Genomic DNA, 21,957 nt, shown 5'->3' with positions numbered 1-21,957 from the left:
ACATTCTTGAATCTTTAGCACCCTCTTGTGGAAAAGTATTTGCATGGCATTAGCTAGCAATCAACATGTGTAGAATTATGTATATCTTGCAAGCTCCTTGGAGTTTGTCCATCTTCTTCTGTGTGAGTGATGACACCATCTAAACCAGGGTTTCCCACAGTTGGGTCTACAGCTCGGGGGTTTTTTTACTACAAATCCCATCATCCCTAGCTAGCAGGACCAGAGATGATGCGAATTGTAGTCCAAAGTTTCTCCTTTCTTTGCTCTTCTTTGTGGGTGGAAAGAAAATGTTTTTCCTGCTAAACATGCTAAGTGTTCCTCCAGACTGTCAGTATTTGGGGGGGGGGGGCGGCCTTCAAAATACAGAAACTTTAGGTTTATGCCATTAAAAGTGGGTTAAAGCATTCTGTGTTCTTAGCACACTTTAAAAAAAAAAACAACTAAAGGTGGATTTTGTTTTGTTTTTCTTATGGTTTGCATTCAGAAGTGTGGGCTGATTAACAGGAATAAACATCCTGCAAGTAAATCAGGATTAATGATAGTTGTCTATTAATTGCCCTGTAAACAGATCAAAAAGAATGCTCAGCAAAGACTGGATCTAACCTCTGCATAAGCTTTGTGCAAGCAAATCAGGATGATCCATTTGTCATTTTTACCTCTGCATTATGCTTTTAGGAAGCTGGGCAGAAAGAAGGCGTTCAGCAAACGTAGCTTTCTCCAGCAGGGCAATTCTGTGGTAGAGAATCACCTGTTGGATTTCCACTCCTCCTGATGCTATTAAGGTTTCATTAGGAGTCTTGCCAGAAATTGCACTAACCAGGGGCCAGAGCAAGACATTGCGGCGCCTGAGGCGAAACACAAAATGGTGCCCCCCACCCCGGTCACCCGCCTGGGAAGATCTAAATCACGAGGAAAGGTGGAATAGAAATCTGGATTGGGATCTACTGCCCCTGTGGATCCTGCTGGCGGAGCCATTTTGCCTCATGGACCCTGGTCTGGGACTAATGCATTTGAGCAACTGCCACCCCATGACAGGCCGCTCGCTGGGCCTTTACTAGCCTATAGGACAGGCAGAAATGCAACAGGTGAAGCTTGCTCCACCACAGCATTTTCTCCACCTCAGAAAAAAAAAAACAAAATTCCTGCCAAACTGCTGCATATCAGGCAACTTATAAAAAGCACAGCAGCATCTATTTCATTTATTTCATAACATTTATATATTGCTATATGTTCTATATATTCTATTTATCTTATGATTGATTTGCTTTCTTTTCTTTTTTTAAATGCTGTGTTTTGTACAACACGTGATTCAAAAATGTTTCCATCCAGTATTTTTTTTTAAGGGAAACGACTGGCAAGTTCAGGTGTGGTTTAAAAAAAAAAAGGAGGGGAAGCCAGACAGCGACGGTACTCCCCCCTATTTTTCTAATGGTAACGTCTCTGCTCTGAGAAGGACACAGCAGTGGACGCTTCCATGAGAACGCTGAACGGGGAACGGGGGGGAGGGAGAAAGAGATGCCGGCAACTTCTCCCTATTTGAAAAGGGCTTCGGCGGCTCCTCTCAGCTCCCTACCACGTGACTGGCTTTCCAACGGTCTCCGGCTGGCGGCGTGTGCGCGCGCTCGGAACGCTCGGGAAGAAACCGTCCCTCTTTTAAATGTTTGAACTCGGGGCGCGAGGACAGAGGTGGACTGCGCCTGCGCGTCCTTGGCTTTGCCTCAGTCACCACCAGAAACTGATTTTTTCACAGCCTCCTTTATTTGGGGGGCTTTCTTTTGTGATTTGGGTCTGAGGCGGGGAAAGTGCGTGGAGGAATTTTGGGGCGAGGGGCAGCCACAGCAGGGCTTCGTACCCTCGTAGAGGCCTGAGGAAGTTGGGGGGTCGACTTCTGATAGAAAAGGGGTGCTTTAGGTCCCCCTTCAAAATACCAGGGGTGCTTTTGACCCCTTCCTAACACAAAAAGCAGCTTTTTTGTTTTACTGACAATGAGAAGAAGAAATTAACCAACCTGCTTATCCCATCAAGAGAAGGAGAGAGGGATGATTAACTCTCTGTTTAAGAAGCGACTCATTGACACAAAGGGATGTGGGTGGGTTGCGCTAGAATAATTTGCTGAGCCCTCCTGAAAGGAAGGAAGGAAGGAAGGAAGGAAGGAAGGAAGGGAAAGAAAGAAAGAAAGAAAGAAAGAAAGAAAGAAAGAAAGAAAGAAAGAAAGAAAGAAAGAAAGAAAGAAAAAGAAAGAAAGAAGCCTGAGGGAAAGGATACTTCATTTTCTGGTCACATCCCCAAAGGAAGAGGGGCCCTGGACAGAAGTTTGGATGGTAATATCCAGAAGATAAAGCAAGAGTTAAAGCGGAGAGCCATTGAACGCACACCCCACACAAGAAATACTCTGAACCCCATATCAAGACGGGAATAAAAGCTGTGACCCATTTATTAGAATAGGATGTAGTTTTCTGTGATGAGAGGGCGAGCACAGATTATGGGTTCCACGACATGAAGATGCAGCTGTGGTCCTTTTATAAGAGTGGAGTTCATAGGGAAAAGTTTGGCCACGGACACACATGACCAAGAACAGCACAAAACGACTCCTGATGAAAGAGCGCCACAGATACAGATGGATAGGCCATTTGACCCAACCCATGCCAAGAGGGAGAGAGCAGTAAAAAACCCCATGATAACTGGGACTAATATGACTACATGAGAAGCAAAGGATAATAAAGAGGGAATCTGGCCACAAGAGAAGCCCAGCATTAAAAGAGGGCCTAAGTGAATATACGATACTCCCTGGAGACAGTGGTGTTTCATCATGGAGAATGACCACACCACCATGCTGTTTTTGATTATGGGAGGTGGCACCTTGTTGCTGGCAACGGAGGTCAGGGCAGTGACTCGCAACCTTGTGAGCCATCTGGAGCTGCAGCTCTTCCTGCTGGAGATGTTGGCCACTTTCCAGCTGTGCGCTTGCTTTGGTATGCTGCATCCTCTGGCTCAGATGGAGAACCATGCCCAGCTCTATCTTGGCCACCTTTATTCTTTCCTCACTATGCATTTCCTCTTGACCTTAAGTGAGAGCGTAAGCAATCCCACCTGCATCCTGCTAGACATCTTGCAGAAGGGCATCTCAATGAAGCAAGGTGGGCTGAAGATTGTGGCCCAGTTCATTGGGGCCTTTCTAGCCAAACTGTACCAAAACGCTGTCTGGTTTGTAGGGATCAGCAATTTATTCCCTCATCCCCAGGAATGTAGCAATCCTCTCAAGACATATTTTTTAAAGGCCCTTTGCACTGAACTTGTAACCTCCATCACATTCCAGTTTACTGTGCTGGAGTCGCAATCACAAGAGATCCGTGTCAGAGCTAATGTGCTTTCCCTCGCCATCACCTCGCTGGTGTATGCAGGTCTGTTGCCCCTTCTGTCTCTTGTCTGCAAAAACGGCTGCCAAGGTTATATGTGTGAAACATATACAGTGTTGTTAATGTTTAGTCATTTAGTCATGTCCGACTCTTCGTGACCCCCTGGACCAGAGCACGTCAGACACTCCTGTCTTCCACTGCCTCCCGCAGTTTGGTCAAACTCATGCTGGTAGCTTCGAGGACACTGTCCAACCATCTCGTCCTCTGTCGTCCCCTTCCCCTTGTGCCCTCCACCTTTCCCAACATCAGGGTCTTTTCCAGGGAGTCTTCTCATGAGGTGGCTAAAGTATTGGAGTCTCAGCTTCAGGATCTGTCCTTCCAGTGAGCACTCAGGGCTGATTTCCTTATGAATGGTGAGGTTTGGAAGAAATCAGCCCTGAGTGCTCACTGGAAGGACAGATCCTGAAGCTGAGACTCCAATACTTTGGCCACTTACCAACAAATGAGTTGTTATGGTGGGAATATGTCTGAACAATCACCATAAAAAGATGGCCTGTGGCAAGTGCTACCCCAATCTTCTTTCACATGTCCCCTGCTTATTGTCTCTGTCCCTGCTTCCTCAAGTCATAGAATCTTAGAGTTGGAAGGGACCAAGGGTCATCTAGTCCAACCCTAGTCCCATACAGCCACTCTGTTGTGTGTTTGTTGTTCACCTCTATATGCTCACATGATCATGGGGTTGAAGCAATTGGCCTATGGAGAAAAGTTACAACATTTAGGGCTCTGGGGGAGGCAACTAAGTGCAGACATGATAGACATGTAAATAATGATGCAAGGTGTGGAAAAGGTGGACAGAGATGCTTTTCTCCCTCTCATAATATTGGAACCTGTGGTCATCTGATAAAACTGAATCCCACTTTAAAGTTACCCACCCATCACTACATCTTATGGAAGTGAATTTCATAGTTTGTCCTGTATGAAGAAGTATTCCTTTCTCCCGAATCTTCCAGCATTCAACTTGGTTGGATGTTCCTGAGTTCTAGCATTATGAGAGCATGAGAAACAATTTTTCTATCCACTTTCTCCATGCCATGTATAATCTTATCAAGGGACCATTTAGTCCTTTTTTACTAAACTAAAAAGACCCAAATGTTGTAACCTTTTATCATAGGGGAGCTGTTCCGGCAGCCTCATGATAATTTGAGTGGCTCTTTCCTACATGTTTTTCCATGTTCTCCTGTTTCCATAGTGGTTTGCACATGTCTCTGGGAAAGTGTCATAGATAGTGGGATCGCCAAAGCAGAATGAATCTAGCTAGGCATGGAAAATCATATGTAGTATAGGGATGGGAAACCCCACACACACTCAAAGTGGCTTGGCTTCATTTAGCTTTTTAAATGTATTTTGAATGTTGAAAAAAACTGACATATTGTAACTTTTTGCAACTTTGTATTTGTAGCAAGAGCTACAAATGTTTTTATCATGGTTCTTGAAGAATCTAATTTCTTTTAACAGGTCAGAAGGCTGATAGAAACATACTGCTATTAGTTTAAATTAAGGGACCAATTCATACCACATATTTTCTGTTGGTGTGAACAATCTTAATTGTCTTCAAGATCATGACACAATTTAATGAATGAACTGGGCAATCATTAATATGTTCAGAAAAATTATTGTCACTGAGACATTTCTCCTAGCCACTATAATTAAGGGAATTGTCCATATCTGTGATTGCTAGTTCATACATGGTCTAAACCACTGAGCCTCTTGGGCTTGCTGATGAAAAGGTCAGCTGTTCAAATCCCCACGATAGGGTGAGCGCCCATTGCTCAGTCACAGCTCCTGCCAACCTAGCAGTTCGAAAGCACACCAAAAAAAGAAAAGAAAAAAGTGCAAGTAGATAGTTACCGCTCTGGCGGGAAGGTAAACAATGTTTCCGTGTGCTGCTCTGGTTTCAGAAGCGGCTTAGTCATGCTAACCACATGACCCGGAAAAACTGCGGACAAACGCTGGCTCCCTCGGCCAGTAAGCAAGATGAGTGCCGCAACCCCAGAGTCATCCACGACTGAACTTAACTGTTGGGTCCTTTACCTTTACCTTTTTTTTTTTGATGTATGAATTGAATACCCAGTGATGGTGGAGACCTCTCATCATCAAAAATGTATCATGAAAATATGAAGTCTCTGTCACTTTGATGGAAAATCCTGTAAATAGTGAAATGGGTGAATCTCAAATGGTCAGAAGTTGTATGAAAAAACTTACACCACAATTATTGTTAATTTTAATGGGGTGGGGAAGGAACTACAAAGCTGGTTGATTTATTAGGGACTGAGGCCGCAATCTTATACCTGCTTAATGGGCAGTAAGCTCCATTTAACTCAATGGGACGAAGCCCTATGCCAGCAGCCAGCCAGTTCAGGCACTGGCCAAGTGCCCCAGGGACTCGGAAGGGTCTCTCACTGTCCTGAACCAACCACACTGCCTTTCACCACCTTTTCTGCCAGGCGTCCAATGCTTTTCAGTGACACCACTTTTGAATGGGAGCCAAGTCCAGTTTCATTTCATTTATTTTCATTTATTACACTTATTAGTCGCTTGTCACCCAAAAGTGGTCTCCAAGTGCCTCACAGCATAAAAAAGATATGCAATACATAATAACATAGGGGAAAACCAGGGGTGAGGCTCATATAATACCTTAGTATTTCATATAACATCTTGGGGGGGGGGACCACACCACCAGCCGTATAGAGGTGAACAACATTACCAATACTCAAATAATAAAACAATACTCTAACCCACTGATTAGCAAATAAATAAAATTTTAACCTCCCCCTTCTCCAAAAAGCATTCACATTGAAGCAACATTCCCCACCCCATTTAACCTCCAGCTGTTACAAATTCATGGTGAGTGGGTCCATTGTCCCCCAGGGATGGTCCAGCATCTCCCCTCTCCCTCTAGGGGAAAGGAGCAACAAAGCAAAAAGATGGCAACAAAAGTTTTGCCTGCTTTGCAGTTGACCCTCTGCTGTTGGTGGGGATGCTGTTTCCATCTGCAGTGTCTGTCCACCAATTTAAGTTATCCAAAATGCCATGCCCAGGCACCATTGGGGGTAGCTATGGGGAGGCGGGGGGGGGGCAGCTGCTCCCCCAATCAAGTAAATAAATAAAAATACTTAACTAAGTGACCAATTGCATTGTAGATAACTCGGTTCTGTCTCCTGAAAGCTTGCCCCCTTAAAATAAATCATGGCTATGCCCACACCTGGTTCCCAGTAAGATGGCAGGTGACCAGTGGTCACTGACCACTATAGATAGGAGCCAGGCGTTTCTGGGCCCAATTCAAAGTGCTGGTTTTGACCTATAACGCCTTAAACGGCTCAGGACCACAATACCTCAAGGACTGCCTCTTTTAATATGAACCTCCCCGGACCCTGAGATAATCTTCTGATGCCCTTCTTCGTGTGCCTCCTCCTTGAGAGGTCTGGAGGGTGGCAACACAAGAACGGGCCTTCTCTGCAGTGGCTCCCCATCTGTGGAATACTCTCCCCAGGAAAGTTTGCCTGGCGTCTTCATTATACACTCTTGGGTGCCAGGCAAAAACATTCCTTTTTAACTTGACCTTTGGTTGACCTGATTGGCATCCTATACCCTTTTAAAATGTGGGGGTTGGGGGGGGTTATTGAGTTGTTGTTTTTATTTTGATTATATATTTTGTAGTTTTATATTTTGATTTTGTTATGTGAACTGTGCTGAGACCTCCGGGTATATAAATTCTATTATTATTATTATTATTATTATTATTATTATTATTAAACCTCCCATTCCAAAGTGCCACGGCTGAAGCATATCCAGCAACCAGGTGGCAGAGGGAGAATGTGAGTGCTACCACTCTGTGGCCCAACCAGGGCAAAGAACCAGCCCTGGCACTATGCCCAGGAGTGCAAAACTAGCCCTGAGCGTTTGCTCAGATCATAGAACACCTCTGATGTCATCCAGCCTTGTCATATGTAACATCTGGATAAAGGGAAACATAATATAACAGAAATTTCGTTTTGCTATCTGAAAAAGGGACATAATCTAGGATTTATAGGGCAGTGCTGTTCTGAAGTAAGGAGGAGCAGGAAAGGAAAATAAGAGGTGAAATTTTAACGCCTGCTCCACAGAGGCGCATTTCCGATGTTTCTAAAACAAGCGCAATATACTCTCGTGTTTCTGCTGCAACAGACTAACAAGGCTTCCCCTCTGGGATTTATGTACTAAACTAAGCTTCTAGTCGGCCTTGCCTTTTTCTGTGTTAGCCTATGCAGGTTAATTGTATTAGATCGCACAAGGTGTTCACTCCGAGGGATCAGAGGAAGCACAGCCCGGCTCCTCCGCCCGGAGGATTCCGCGACGCGTCGTCCCTATATGGGGAAAGCTACGAGCGCAGACGGGCCCGGGCCACCTGTTGCCCCTCCTTCTCGGGGAGACATGGGTCCGTGTTGAAAAAGGCTTTACAAAAATATGCAATCCCTGCAGACTGAATGTTGAGTGTTTTTGGGGCCCTGCCCAACTCCCTCAGGTGGGCCAAGTAGCAGAGAACCTCCCTCGTTGAGGGAATGGAATACAGCCCTGCGTTGGGCCTGCTGCTGCGAAATTTTAAGAAGTCGGCCCAGGCCTTCTTGTATGATCTCAATGTGGAAGGGGCCACGGCACCGAACAACCCTTCCATCACTTCTTGCTCCCAATACTCCAGAGTTGCTCCGGGAAAGGCATTGATGATTGCTCCGCGTCTGGCGCTAACAAGCGGAAGCGCTCCATCTGAAAGCGAGATAAAGCATCCGCGATGTCATTGTTAATGCCAGGTACGAATTTGGCTGAAAAGTATGTATTATGCTCTAAACACAGAAGGACAAATGACCGCAGGCGATTCCCGACCCTGTTGGAACGCACAGATTGTCTAGATAGAACTGCAACTACAGCTTGATTATCCGTGTTGAAGCAAACCCTATGATTGCGGAACTGCTCCGCCCAAAGATGTACTGCTACTACGATAGGGAGGAATTCCAGGAATGTGAGATCCTGGGTGATGGGCTGGCCCTGCCACTCTGGAGGCCACCTTTGGGCGCACCACTGTCCCCGGAAGTAAACCCCGAAGCCCAGCGATCCAGCAGCGTCCAACTGTACTTGGAAGTCGGCCTTTAGAGACAGTGAGTCCTGCCATAAGGATATGCCGTTGAACCTGTCGAGGAATTGGAGCCACATGCCCAAATCCGCTTTGACTTCCTTGGAAAGACGGACTCTATGCTGGGGAGCCCTAAGTCCTGCAGCCAATCTAGCCAGGCGTATGCAAAAGGGGCGACCTGGCGCAACAACTCTACCGGCAAAGTTTAGATGGCCAAGCAGAGATTGGATTTGTCTAAGGGTGATCTTCTTATGGGGCAGAAGCTGCTGGATCACCGCTCTAAGGGCGGACAGCTTCTCCTCAGGCAGTCGAGATGTTTGCGCCACTGTGTCCAATTCAATGCCTAAGTAAACCAGGGAAGTGCCTGGGCCCTCCGTTTTTAGGAGCGCCTCTTTTTGCCTTTTCCCATTAACTTGGCTGGGGGGAGAAGGGTGAAGATATCGACATAGTCCCCGTTGAGGATCTTATTCCTCTTCCTCTGGGACAGATGATTCCCCAATATGAAATCAGTTGCCTGGTTGGTGGAGACTTTAACATCCTCGATCAACGCCCCATCCCTCCATTCCAGCACTCCATTGAAAGTTTTGCAGTGGGAGTTGGCCCTCCTTTCATGTGCCCAGAGCAGGATCCCATGATTGCTCTCGCCTAAACCCCAGTACCCATCCATCTGATCCTCAGAATCTGACCCTGAAGAAGACGTACCTGAGTCATCCTCCGTTTCTGACTGCTTGTTCCGCTTCCTCTTTGCCGACGTATGTTTCTTCTTAGCTTTCCTCTTACCCCCTTGTGCGTCACTGGCTGGCGTGCTCCCACTGGCCACCGGCTGAGCACTTGGCGGATCAGGCTGCTCCCCCTCCGAGCCGGAACACGCACTGTCCTCTGTTGAGCTGTGATGAGGTTGCTGTTCCTGAAATACACTAGGGAGGTCTGTAGCCTGTGAGAGGGTGTTACCGCTGGTTCTCTTGGTAGGCGCCTTCCCCTTACTGGGACCCCTCGCTGGTGCCTTCGCTCTACCTGTGCAATGGCTTGCCTTCCTAGCAATAGCTGCCTGGGCACGAGTATTAGGGCGGCTTGCTACTGAGGGCCCGGGATGCGCGCTGTCCCCCAGATTTGCCTCAGCGCCCTGCTGCCCTTGGATATTCGGGGGCGTATCAGGAATCACGTCTTGCGATGGCTCGGGTGCTGGAAGCGCTAGCGCACCCCTCAACCTGCATTGTCCGTAAAAGGTTTCAAACGCCATAAAAAACTGGGCGAAAGCCTGAGGGTCGCATGGCATGGCTGGTAACTGTGCACCCCCAGAGCTATTGGATGATGGCTGCTGGTCACCGCCTGAAGCCATTCTTAAATCCAAGGCAAAAACCCACGGCACAAGGACAGTTCAGTATGGGCTACACTGACGGTGAATACGCTTTTCCTTTATTTTTATTTATTATTTTACTTATTTAAATTTGTTTTATTTTATTTATTTTATAATATTTATTTATTTATTATTTTAAAATGAATTTAGTTATATAGTTATATATGTATTCAAATATTTATTTATTTATTTATTTATTGCTTATCTACTTGTTTATATATTCAATTAAAATTAGAATTTTATTATTATGATGTATTTATATTTTTTATTATTATTATTTTATTTATACGTTAATTTAATACATAATTTAATACATAATACCTGGTAATTATATATTATGTAATCAGGCAACCGCAATGGGAATTAGGCAAACACATCTGCCAGCGATCACTGGCTGCTGCTGAAAATAAGGGATCTAAAATGCACTACACAAAAGCGCTGCAATTATATTACTTGCCGCTAGATGGCAGTGTTCGCCAGGAGTTCACTAAAACCCGCTGCAGAAAAGGGGAGCCTAGATCAAACAACGTAACTTAAAATTAAAAATTTGATGCTCACCAAACGCTAAATAAACAGTAGCTGCCAAATGCAGAAGCGATGTAATTTGAATTGTCTACTAGATTAATACTAATTAGCAGTTAGGAGCGTAAGTATAAGGCTGCACAAGTCCCAGCTAACCGCGCTGGCAGGGGCTCCCCTGCTGGGGGCTTAGAGGCGCGCAGTTATGAGACCCAAGTATATAAAAACCTAGAACCACGGGAAATATAAAATAACTCAAAACAAAACAAAGGCAAGAATATTTAAAAGTTTTTAAATGCGGTTGCCAGGCCCCTTTCCCTTAAACAAAATGGCTGCCCTAGCCTCACATGTGGCCTCCCAAGATGGCGACTGGCAGGGGAACAAGGAACACTACTCTGCCCTTACTCAAAATGGCCTCCCTGCCTTCACCATGTGGCGTCGCAACAGAGACGCCCGGTGGCTTCTCTAGCAACCGGCAATGGAAAGAGACCCTCCCCCAAGGCACAACAGACGGGCTGCAAGCGGTATGCTGGGATTACAATTGGAATTAACGCCGGCACAACAGGAGGACCGAGAAGGAAAGGCTGGGAGGGAAAGGATGCAGGAAGCAACAAAGAAAAATACTGGGATAACGGCTGAAAGCAAACCAGCGTAACAGGCAGGATTGTGCAGGAAAGGGTGAAGGGGGGGAAGGGCTAAGGAGAGCTCTAGGCGGAGAGGACCAGCCGCCGACGGCAGAACCCCCGGGAAAAAGCGCACGCTTTTTGCGTAAACGTTACCCCTTTTCTTGGCGGCACCGATCCCAGACCTCTGCCAATCCCAGCGTCTGCCCCACGATCCTTCTGCTGGACGTTGTGCTTGCGCCGAATCCGCTGCTATGAACCAGGTAAGCTCCTTTTATTTTAGACCCCTGAGTTTCCTCACCCCGGCCACCGGCAGCGATTTTGGGTAAACTGCGCAGGCGCCTGGCCAACAGGGAAGGAAAACAATGCAGGTCCTCACCTAACTAAGCTGCGAACAGGCACGCTAGAATAAGACTGCTCGGCAAATAAAACAAGCAAACAAACAAAAATAATGAAAAAACCTACAGCTGCAACAACCAAAACCGCTCAAGCCCCCGCGAATGTGGGAGGGTCCTGCCCGCAACACCCTCTCCTCTGCAGGCTCGGAAAGGGCTTTGGCAACAGCAAGACTGGGCAATCAATGGAGAAATCTTGGCAGGGCTAGGAGAAAGTTGACCCTGCTGTGGGGACAGGCAAAGTGGAGCACTGGTATCTGCTGACATTGTATGGATATCTGCAGGGGAATTTAAACCCCAACAGGGCTGAGGAGGCAGGAGGCACTGTCAAGTCCTCAGAGCGCAAAAGGGAGTTGAAGTGAGGAGAGTTGAGTAGGACAGAAAGCTGTGGTTGTCCCTAAGGAGGTGGAACAGAACAGGGAGAAGTGACTTTATTGATTTCTGCTGCAGGAACTTCAGATCTTTTTATCATGGATGTCAGTGAAGCCTGCATCTCACTGTTTGTGATGGCAGTTACAATGATGGTCACGGCTGGCTGCAGGCGACTGGTCAGGCAGTCTCATAAGTCAAATATCCTCTGCTTCTTCCTTGAGTTAACCGGCATCTTCCAGATCTGTGCCTGTACCCATGAGATTTGTTTACTGGCTGATTTGCCACCCAAACCTCATGTGGCACTTGCCCTCACTTACGTTATCACTGCTCTTCATGGTTTGACTTTGCCTGGCAGCATCAACAACCCCTCCAGCAGCTTTCAACTTTTCTGCAAGGGTAGGATCACGGCCAAGACTTGGTGGCTACAGACTTCAGCTCAGTTCACTGGAGCAGTATTGGCTCATCTTTACATCAAATTAATCTGGATGTTGGGGATGACATCAGTGCACTTAAAGACAGCAGCGGAGAATTGTAGTACCCCAATTCAAACTACCTTAGCAAAAGCTTTTGTCCTAGAACTCCTATTCTCTTTATTGCTGCATCTGACCTTACAGACCTTTGAATCAATGAATCCCAAGACAAAGGTCCATCTAATCGCCATGCTGATTACCATTATGGTATATGAAGGTTTGTTATCCTCTTCCCTCTTTTGTTATTATCTCAGGCTGTAAATAGACTGTGAATGTTAAGTATTGCCTTACACAATTGGTTTTATACTGCTTATCTACATTAGACTTTATTTCCTCTAATAATCTCTACTAAGGCTTTATGCCCACCTAAAGTTGTTCTATATCTAATTTAAAAACTTTTGTCTCCCTTGTGGGAATGTTGTCTAAATTGAACCACAGAATGTCTGCACATTGCATAGAACCAGAAGGGTATTCTTGGAATGCATTCTTACTATATACCAGGGTGCTAGTTAAGCCTGTTGGGCTTCATGGGTGCTAAGTGTGAACTGAGCTTATGATGCAAAACACATAGAGGACTTCCCTGAACAGTGCATGGAAGGTTCAGTAGTGGTGCACAAGCTGTCTTTCTGGTCAGTTTGCCTGCCATTACTAATACTGTCATTTAATATGTTTAAAGCACATTCTTTTCCTTGAAGAATTCTGAGCACTGTAGTTTTACCCTTCAGAGTTACAACTCCCAGCAACCCTTAAACTACAGTGCCCACAGTTCTTTGGAAGAGAAATGTGCTTCAAATGTGTTTTAAAGGTACAGTGTGCATGTAAACTTTTATCTTTCATATGAATCCAGAGTTGCTAGGAATGTACTTCAAAATCTACAGTGTTCACTTGAAAGACTGAAGGGCTACTAACTAGAGTCACAAGAGCCAATTCCTAGGGGCCAATGACTCTTGCCCCCCCCCCCCCGTAACATATTTGAGGGGGGTGGGCCTCCCAAAGTTGATGGGCATTGCCATTCAAATGGTGTGTGTTGTGCTGCATCATGTAATTGATTATGTGGGGCAGGTAAGCCCCACATATTTTATTCAAGTAGACAGTTGTATGCCGAGAGGCCAGGTGTTTCGCTGCAATGCTTCCTGTGTGCTTGCACATTTCCCCTAAAATAAGGACAGAGATCTCTTACCTAGGAGAATGGAGTTTAGCCTATGACTGTAATGCTTCCAAGGTAACTGTACATTTTGCTCTTTCTCCTTGCTTTCATGCTATTATTTCCTTGCATGAAGCAGACAGTACATTCTCTTTGGTTGCTTTAGCATTATTATTTGGTTTCAGGTTCTGTTATTGGCTAGCAGCCTCTTCCCTAACAGGAGAATGGAGTTTTGGCTTTGGTTGAGACTTTCCTGTTAAAGTTACTTTAATGGGAATCTAAATTTAATCTATTTCACCAAGATTCCAATTTTATTTATAAATACAACATTTCATTAAGAATAGTTTATAGTATTGGGGTACAATTTGTTTCATCTAGTCCAGCTTTGTCTACTGAATAGACTGACTGGTAGTAACCTTACAGCCTTTTGCTCTCTGTTATGCAATGAATATGGCAAAATGATAGAAGTAATGATCTATGCACTACACAGCTGACTCAGGAGCAGCTGGAAACATTTTTGTGATGTACTAGAGATCAGAAATAAAGGTGGCTACAGATTTTATATAACAAAAATGACTCCAGATCTTCCCTGGATTGGGGCCAATATCATGAGAGAGCAATATTCTAGTTTCATTACCGGCTTTGAAATTTTCTTACTGAGCACTTACAAGTGTTTAACATCCATTATCTCAGTAGCTCTTGCAACAGTCTTGTGAGAAAGGCCAGTATATCAGTCTCATGTTGCATGCATGTATATTAGCAGCATGGAATAGAATCATAGAATCATAGAGTTGGAAGAGACCACAAGGGCCATCGAGTCCAACCCCCTGCCAAGCAGGAAGTGGGTTAAAGTGGAGTGGGTTAAAGCTGAGTCTGAGCGATAGAGGTTTGCCTTAGGCATTCCCAACTAAAACAAAATTTGGACCAGTAACTGTCTAGCTTCATTCTTTGGAGTGTTGGCTTTGGACCTGGGAACCATAGGTCAAATCCCATATTCACTGAGTGGCCCTTATTAAGGTAGTTTCTAAGGTCAATTTCCCATTTATAATACAGTGGTACCTCAGGTTACATACACGTCATGTTACATACGCTTCAAGTTACAGACTCCGCTAACCCAGAAATATTACCTCGGGTTAAGAACTTTGCTTCAGGATGAGAACAGAAATTGTGCAGCAGCGGCACAGCGGCAGCAGGAGGCCTCATTAGCTAAAATGGTGCTTCAGGATAAGAACAGTTTCAGGTTAAGAACAGACCTCCAGAATGAATGAAGTTCTTAACCCGAGGTACCACTGTACAGGTTAAGCAACTCCATATCTCACACAGATACTATCTAAGGGTTAATGAGAGGATTTGTACAGCATAGAAGTATTCTCATTTATTATTAACCTTCCCCATACAAAGTTCAGAAGTAAAAAAAAAAAAAAAAAGCAAACGTTACTGAGGATATTGTTAGCAAAACAAAAAGCCAACCTTTGGAATTTCAGAGGCTCTGCTTCTTTCAGGAGATGGTTCAGAAACCTCGTGGTAGCTAATGTATGCAAGAACAATTGTCCTGATCTTGAGATACTGATCTGGTTTTGCAGCATCAGTTTAGTTTAGGCCACTGAACATTGAAATACTTCTACCATCCATGGAAGGTCCTAGGTTCAACTCACAGTTCATCCAGTTAAGATAAACAAGGCTGGAGAGACACCATAATACTGGGCTGGAATAAATGATTGTTTGGACCAGATATTGAGTACAGTGGTGCCCCGCAAGACGAATGCTTCGCAAGACGAAAAACTCGCTAGACGAAAGGGTTTTCCGTTTTGGAGGTGCTTCGCAAGATGAATTTCCCTATGGGCTTGCTTCGCAAGACGAAAACGTCTTGCGAGTTTTTCCGACTTTTTTCCCCTTTCCCCCCCTTTTTCTAAGCCGCTAATAGCCGCTAATAGCGCTAATCCGCTAATGGCCGTGCTTCACAAGACAAAAAAAAAGCTAGACGAAGAGACTCGCGGAACAGATTATTTTCGTCTTGCGAGGCACCACTGTAATGATGAATATTAGTACTATTAACAGTAGCTATCAGGAATTTAATTCTATCTGACGTTATGAGTACAAAGATATCCCTTACTCTCAATTCTAACACTAGACACTAAAAGTTACAGGAAACAAATCTTTACAGGAAGGAAATAGCTTTCTGCTTTTTCTTTCACAGGAGGACATCTCACAGGAGCCATATTTAACCCAGCTCTGGCTTTTTCTTTGCACATAAGTTGTTTCGCTGAGCCTGAGAAATTTTGGAATTATTTATTGGTATACTGGGTTGCACCGTGCATAGGTAAGTATCTTTATATTTTATTTTATTAGGATGAACTAGTACTCCTAACTAGGGAAATAGAGCAGGCATATTCAAACTCAGCCCTCCAGATGTTTTTCAGACTACAATTCCCATCATCCCTGACCACTGGTCCTGTTAGCTAGGGATCATGGGAGTTGTAGTCCCAAAACATCTGGAGGGCTGAGTTTGCCTATGCCTGATATGGCCTTCACTAGAATACAGCTTTGGTTAAGTATGGCAGCCTCTTATACTTTTTCTGTCTGCTGCCTGAAAAAACAGCTTCCCAACCCTTGCTTTAGGAAGTCCTATAGGCACATCAGTGATCTGTTGTTAATAAATGATTAACAGCATGTTTGGTGTTAGAGAAAGGCTGGTCAATGATCCTACTCTTCCCCGGGAGCCCTTAGAAATAGTTGGCCATATGTATTGTTTGGGGCTACCATCTTTTAAATTAGGGCACAGTGGCGTTTGCCTTTTAAGTGTGTGATGAGCAATTTACCGTATTTTTCGCTCTATAACACGCATCTGACCATAACACGCACGTAGTTTTTAGAGGAGGAAAACAAGAAAAAAATATTCTGAACAAAACAGTGGGTGCATGATTTTTATGGTTCATGCTGCGGCCACAGACATGTGATCTGATGGTGAGTTTGGGGTAGCCCAATGCAAAAATCCTGAGGATCCATGTGGATCCGTGCTTTGTAACCACGTTTTAAGTGGGGAGGGAAGGAAAAGCACTCAAGGGACAAGGAGCACGCGTGGAGAAGGAGCTTTTCGGTGAGCTGAGCGGGGAGGAGGGAGGGAAAGAGCACTGTTGCTTTAAAGGTATACTTAAGGTACTTGCCCTGTGCCTGGGTTTTTTTCCATTTAACAGTTTGCAGCCTTTTCCTTCCGCTCCTTGTTTTGAGGCAGAATAGATTTGAGCAAGTGAGGAGGACTTGGATTGCAGGGGATTCACCATTAGCTGTGTAAAAGCGCTCCTCCTTGCAGCCTGAGTGATAAGCAGCCACCAGCAGCAATAGAATGGAGCACAAAAAAGTGATAGGGGCACTAGGACCCAGACAATGCTCGAATCTATCCTGCCTGAAAACAAGCTGCTCCCTCCCAGCGGATCAGCTGAGACGCAAAGTTTTCCCCTCTCCCTCATCCCCAGCCTTTTTTCTTTAACTTCCTGGTTTTCACTGCGTGGCTCAGAGCTCGAGGTTGGTTTTATTTTGCTTTCCTGCCGTCCCTCTGCAGCCTCATTGCTCTGTTTAGAGAGCGCACGGACCTTTGCTAGCGTCTGTCCCTCCTCCCGTGTAAGCGGCTGCTGCCCGCTTTGCTGCCATGGCTCTCCTTCCCTCCCTCCTCCCTGGCTCCAGGTCGCTTTAAAGCAAGCAAAGCGAGAAAGCCTCGTAGAGTGTGTAAGCGGCTCCGCTCTGCTTGACTGACGGCAGCCATGGCTCCGATCCGTGCATTCGCTCCTTAACACGCACAGGCATTTTCCCTTACTTTCTAGGAGCAAAAAAGTGCGTGTTTTGGAGCGAAAACTACGGTAATCAGCTCTGTTGTTGCCAAGACAGTTGTGGATTGTGTACATAAGTGGTAAACTGTGTTCACATAAGACTATTTAAACATTACACAATTCCCCCTCATGGGCAGACATATGTGAGGAGATTAGCTTGGTTTCCAGCATGTGAGTTCATGTAAAAAATTAAACATAACCACCAGCTATTTCCAACACACCCTTCAAACTGTTATGCAAGTGCTCCAAAATGCCAGCAACATTTTACTTCCAGAAAGGCTATTGTCGTCATGGCCGTATGCACAGACACTTCTGAGGTTCAATAATATATTTTTACACAAAAGAGGAAGGTTGATAGCCTGACACCACTCTCCACTGCATGCTTTCCAGTTTGCCCTCTTCCCTTATGCAGTTTTCAGACACTACCTTAAAGCATGTTTATGTTTTCATCATTTCAGGGTCCGTGTTGGTGTTTTTGGTGTGGGATGAAATCCTTCCTTTGCTACACCGACAACGGTAAAAATGGTAAAGCAAGGTGATGTTCAAAAGATTCTGTTAAAAATGGATGTGAAGAGACTGGACATTAGAATCACTTTGGCAACTTTCACGTGATTCTTTGGGGAGTATCATTACAGGACTCTACAACACAGTATTTATCTGAATTGTCAAAAGCAGAGCCATGTATTTCAAAACTGGAAGAATTTGTTAACGTATGTTGTTGTTTTTTAAAAAAGTCTTCTGCATCAAAATAGTTAAGAAAAATAGAGGACACTTCTGGTAACCGGATGCCTGCTTCACTTCTACTTGTGTAATTTAGGCAAGCTTCTTTTACAAAAATTCACCTCACTTGAACCTGCCTCAAGTGACTTACCCTGCACCTTTTATTATCCAGCCTCCATTCCAATTCAAGCCTGCATCTACAGCCACAGAAGTGCACTTTAAGGGAAGGAGGGGGAAAACAGTATCCAAAACTTGACACACTTTCAATATTAAGGCAAGGCAAGTGTGCAAAGCGAGAGGTGGACACAGTACAAAATGTTTTACTAAGGCTCATGTCAAGTAGTTCTGGATCTGTAACAGGGAAATTCCTGTATGTGCCAGACAAATAATTTAAGTTGCTACAATTTTAAGATGTCTGTTAGGAAGCAAGCAATGCTAACCCTAGCCAACATTCACTGATACCCGTTTACAAAAGCCATTTAGAGCACCATACGTTTAAGGCATCTCGTGTGCCACGGTAACAGAATTAATTGTTCTAATGGCACAGACTCAGCAGGAAAGGACCAAAAACGCAGAAAGCAGGCCGAGGGCAGAAAGTTTACGTCTCTTGGTAATCTCTCTATATTTCCATTTTTTAAGAATGAAGTTATTTGGAAATTAATGTAGTGCATCTCTGAAGGTGGCTATGCATCACAAAAGACATTCAGACATTTTATCGGTTAATTGGTTTCACAAATGTAGCCAGGATTTTGCGCTTCAATAAAAACCTTTAATGAGGAATTTGCATAAAAATTCTGGAACAGAACTGAAGGTAGCGAACACTAGGTTTTTGATTAGCAACACAAATCTGCTATATTAATTCACATCCAACGTTTTTTAAAAAATCATTTCAGCAGCCAACCTTTGCTGCATGCTGCTGTTTTGCCAACAATCAAGATCCATGTTTCCCCTTACCCATGACAGCCTCTCCCCACCATCCGGTTCTTAAGTCGGTGCTCACATTTAGGAATCTTGAAGGACTTATGTCAATAAACACTACAGTACTGACCTATTCCCAGCTCACAGAAGCATGCTCTAAAAATCCCAAACTCATCTGAAATGACAGCTGTGAGGAATACCCTTTTAAAAAATTAAGAGTAACTATGTTTGGTGGGAGGGACTGTTATTCTGGAGGGTCCACTTTTATGTTGAAATGAATTTTGTTCTTAGCTGATCTCTAATCTCAAACGATGATGTAAGGGGAAGCCTTAGGAAGAATGGCAGAGTTCATGTGTCAAACCTTTACAGATTTGGTATTTATCAGTTTTTCCTGTAAAGTATTAAACCTCCCTGTTCTGCAATAACTTGTGAAACTGACACTGTTTAACAGCTGTGCTGTAGAAACAAACTGTGGAAATAAGGTACCAAGTTGCCTCTGTGGCAAAAGAAACACAAAAGATCTCAGTGTCTTCAGTTCTAAGCCCTACATTAGTTGGCTCAGAACCTGTGACCCTGAATCTCAGTCCACTGAACTCAACTGAGTTACACAACCGTATTGAATGGAATTTGGGCACCGTGGAAATGCTGCCTGGAAAATAACTGGAGCCTAATTAAGTAGCTGCTACTTAAGGACAAAATGTTGACGTCTTTTTGAAATTGTAGGAAATGGGTATATTTTCTCACAATAAAAGAAAAGCCTTTTATTCTTTCTCCTGCTGTATGTTTGTTTTTCTGAGTCTTTAATTCCATAATTTAGAGCAAACTTCATAATCCTATTTTCCTTGTTTCCAAATCAAAAGTGAATCTTATTTAGAAGGCATTTCTAACTACTCCTCCAGGAGAAACAGAGCTAAGAAACATTTTCTATGCAGTTCAAAAAGGATTGCTCTGAAGTTGAGAAGCTCAATGTCAGGGTTTCAGGGACAGAGAGCGAGGGGGAGGGGTCCCAGGGCGACGAGGAAGAGGACGACGATGACCCGAGGTTGTCAGTGAGTCCGTCAAGTGAATCCGAGGATTCCCAAAAGGGAGCCCCCCTGGTCAGGCCAAGGGGCAGTAGAGAGGGAAGCAGTCAGAAGCAGGGGAACGAAGAGGGAATCCCCAGTGGGGGTTGGAGATCGGGACCGGCCTCTCCGTCGGAACGGAGTGAAGGGGGTGGAGTTGCCAGTGTGTCAGAAAGAGCAGAACAGGGAGCAGAGAGGGGAAGGAGTTCGGAGCAGAACGTCCTGCCGGAAGGGGAGGAGTGTAGTACCGAGAGTAGCGTAACGGTCGAAAGGAAGGTCAGAGGCAACGTACGCGCGCCAAGTTCAAATGTGGAGGCGCGCGGAAATGAGGAGAGCCCTGAGGAGGAGCCTGGTCCCAAAGCACGAAGGAGGGGGGAGCAGGCGTCAGAAGACTCAGCCTCGGGGGAGTCCCGGAGGGAGGGAGCACAGGGGGGCAGGAAGACCCTGCGGAAAAGGAAAGAGAGGAAAAGGTGGAGCAGTACAAGCCTCTTAAGCTGGTGCAGGGGCGGGACTGACTCAGAGGGGACTTCAAACCTCTAAGGGTAACAGATGCTGAGCCACGGAACTTGGATGTAACGACAACAATGTTCTTCAATAAAACCTTTTGTATATAACTTGGACTGGACTTTGGTCTCTTGTGAGCTGGGACCTCGGGTGGCTCTGACACTCAACCATCATTATAGCGAAGTGAAACTTTTTTTTAAAAAATGAAGAAACTGCTCTAGTTCTTGAAACTCAGTGTCAAATCATGAGGAGAGACAGAGCCAGTATGAAATACAAGTAAGCTGTCAGAAACCAAGGGGACATTAATAACCAAAAGCCCTGTGCTGACATTCAAATTCTCATGCAGGTATTTTCACCTTTTTCACTTTTAACCCAAACATGCATTTGGGAACCCAGTTCTTAATCTTTTACCATATACCGTATTTTTTGCACCATAACACTCACTTTTTTCCTCCTAAAAAGTAAGGGGAAATGTCTGTGCGTGTTATGGAGCGAATGCCTACGGGTAGCAGGGGGGATCGGCTGCAGTCGTGAGCAGAGGATCCATGGTTCCCCTTCCTTCCCTCCTTCGTGGCTTGATTTGAAACAGCAAAGCAGGAGAAGAGCCGCTGAGTGGGGAGGAGAGAGGGACAGAGAGCCTGCTTGCTTTAAAGGAGCAAAGCGGGAGAGGAGAGGAGCGGCTTACACAATTTTGGAGCTGTTTTTTTCAGGGAGCCGGGGAGGAGGGAGAGAACAGTTCACTAAATAGCAGCAAAGTTTTTCGCAAGCAGGCTCTCTGTCCCTCTCTCCTCCCCACTCAGCTGGCTAAATAGCAGCAAAGTTTTCCAGCGAGCTGGGGAGGAGGGAGAGAAGCAGAGCCTTTAAAGGAGCAAAGCAGGAGAGGAGAGGAGCCTTCTCCTCTTATACCCCTCTTCTGCATCATTAACAGCATCCTTCTCCACCCACCCCACACGTGTTCCTTGTCCCTTGAGTGCCCAAATTCACCATCAGATCACATAGCATGTCCATGGCTACAGCTTGCACCAAAAAAATCACACTCACTGTTGCCTGGGGCCGTAGTGGTGCAAAAACGTGGTTACAAAGCATGGATCCACATGGATCCTCAGGATTTTTGCATTGGACTACCCCAAACTCACCGTCAGATCACATGTCTGTGGCCACAGCATGAACCACAAAAATCATACATCCACTGTTTCGTTTAGAATATTTTTTTTCTTGTTTTCCTCCTCTAAAAACTATGTGCGTGTTATGGTCGGGTGCGTGTTATAGAACGAAAAATACGGTATAGGCCTGGTGGTGGTGCTCCTGTTGCTACCCACTTGGGATCAGGTTGCGATGTTTCTCAACCTGTGGCTCCCCAGATGTTGTTGAACTACAACTCCCATCACCCCTAGCTACCAAGGCCAGAGCTCAGGGATGATGGGAGTTGTAGTCCAACAACATCTGGGGAGCCACAGGTTGAGAACTGCTGCTAGTGGATCCCGATCCTCCAATTGAAGACTAGTGTGTTAGGGAATTAAAACTGCCCTT

The 21,957-nt window shown here is 45.1% G+C and overlaps 1 protein-coding gene across 3 annotated transcripts in view; it reads left to right on the top strand.

Annotated features, from left to right (window-relative positions):
- The first annotated feature begins 1,382 nt into the window (after nucleotides 1-1,382).
- Nucleotides 1,383-21,957, top strand: part of AQP11 (aquaporin 11) — a 91,627-nt gene continuing 71,052 nt past the window's right edge. Inside the window, exons 1-3 of one of the 3 annotated variants that reach the window (XM_083737111.1) lie at nucleotides 1,633-3,401; nucleotides 15,598-15,720; nucleotides 17,683-19,633. In XM_083737111.1, coding sequence (XP_083593237.1) covers nucleotides 2,810-3,401; nucleotides 15,598-15,720; nucleotides 17,683-17,744 — 777 coding nt within the window. In that variant the 5' untranslated portion in view covers nucleotides 1,633-2,809 and the 3' untranslated portion in view covers nucleotides 17,745-19,633. Of the gene's footprint in view, nucleotides 3,470-11,579; nucleotides 12,474-15,597; nucleotides 15,721-17,682; nucleotides 19,634-21,957 lie in introns of those variants that run through there. The other 2 variants (XM_083737112.1, XM_083737110.1) reach the window with 2 other exon arrangements.

This window comes from Podarcis gaigeae (genome assembly GCF_964106915.1).
Source record: "Podarcis gaigeae genome assembly, chromosome: 4".
Lineage (NCBI taxonomy): Eukaryota > Metazoa > Chordata > Lepidosauria > Squamata > Lacertidae > Podarcis > Podarcis gaigeae.
Note: the sequence above shows the minus strand (reverse complement) of the source record. Positions and strands in the feature narration are given on the sequence as shown.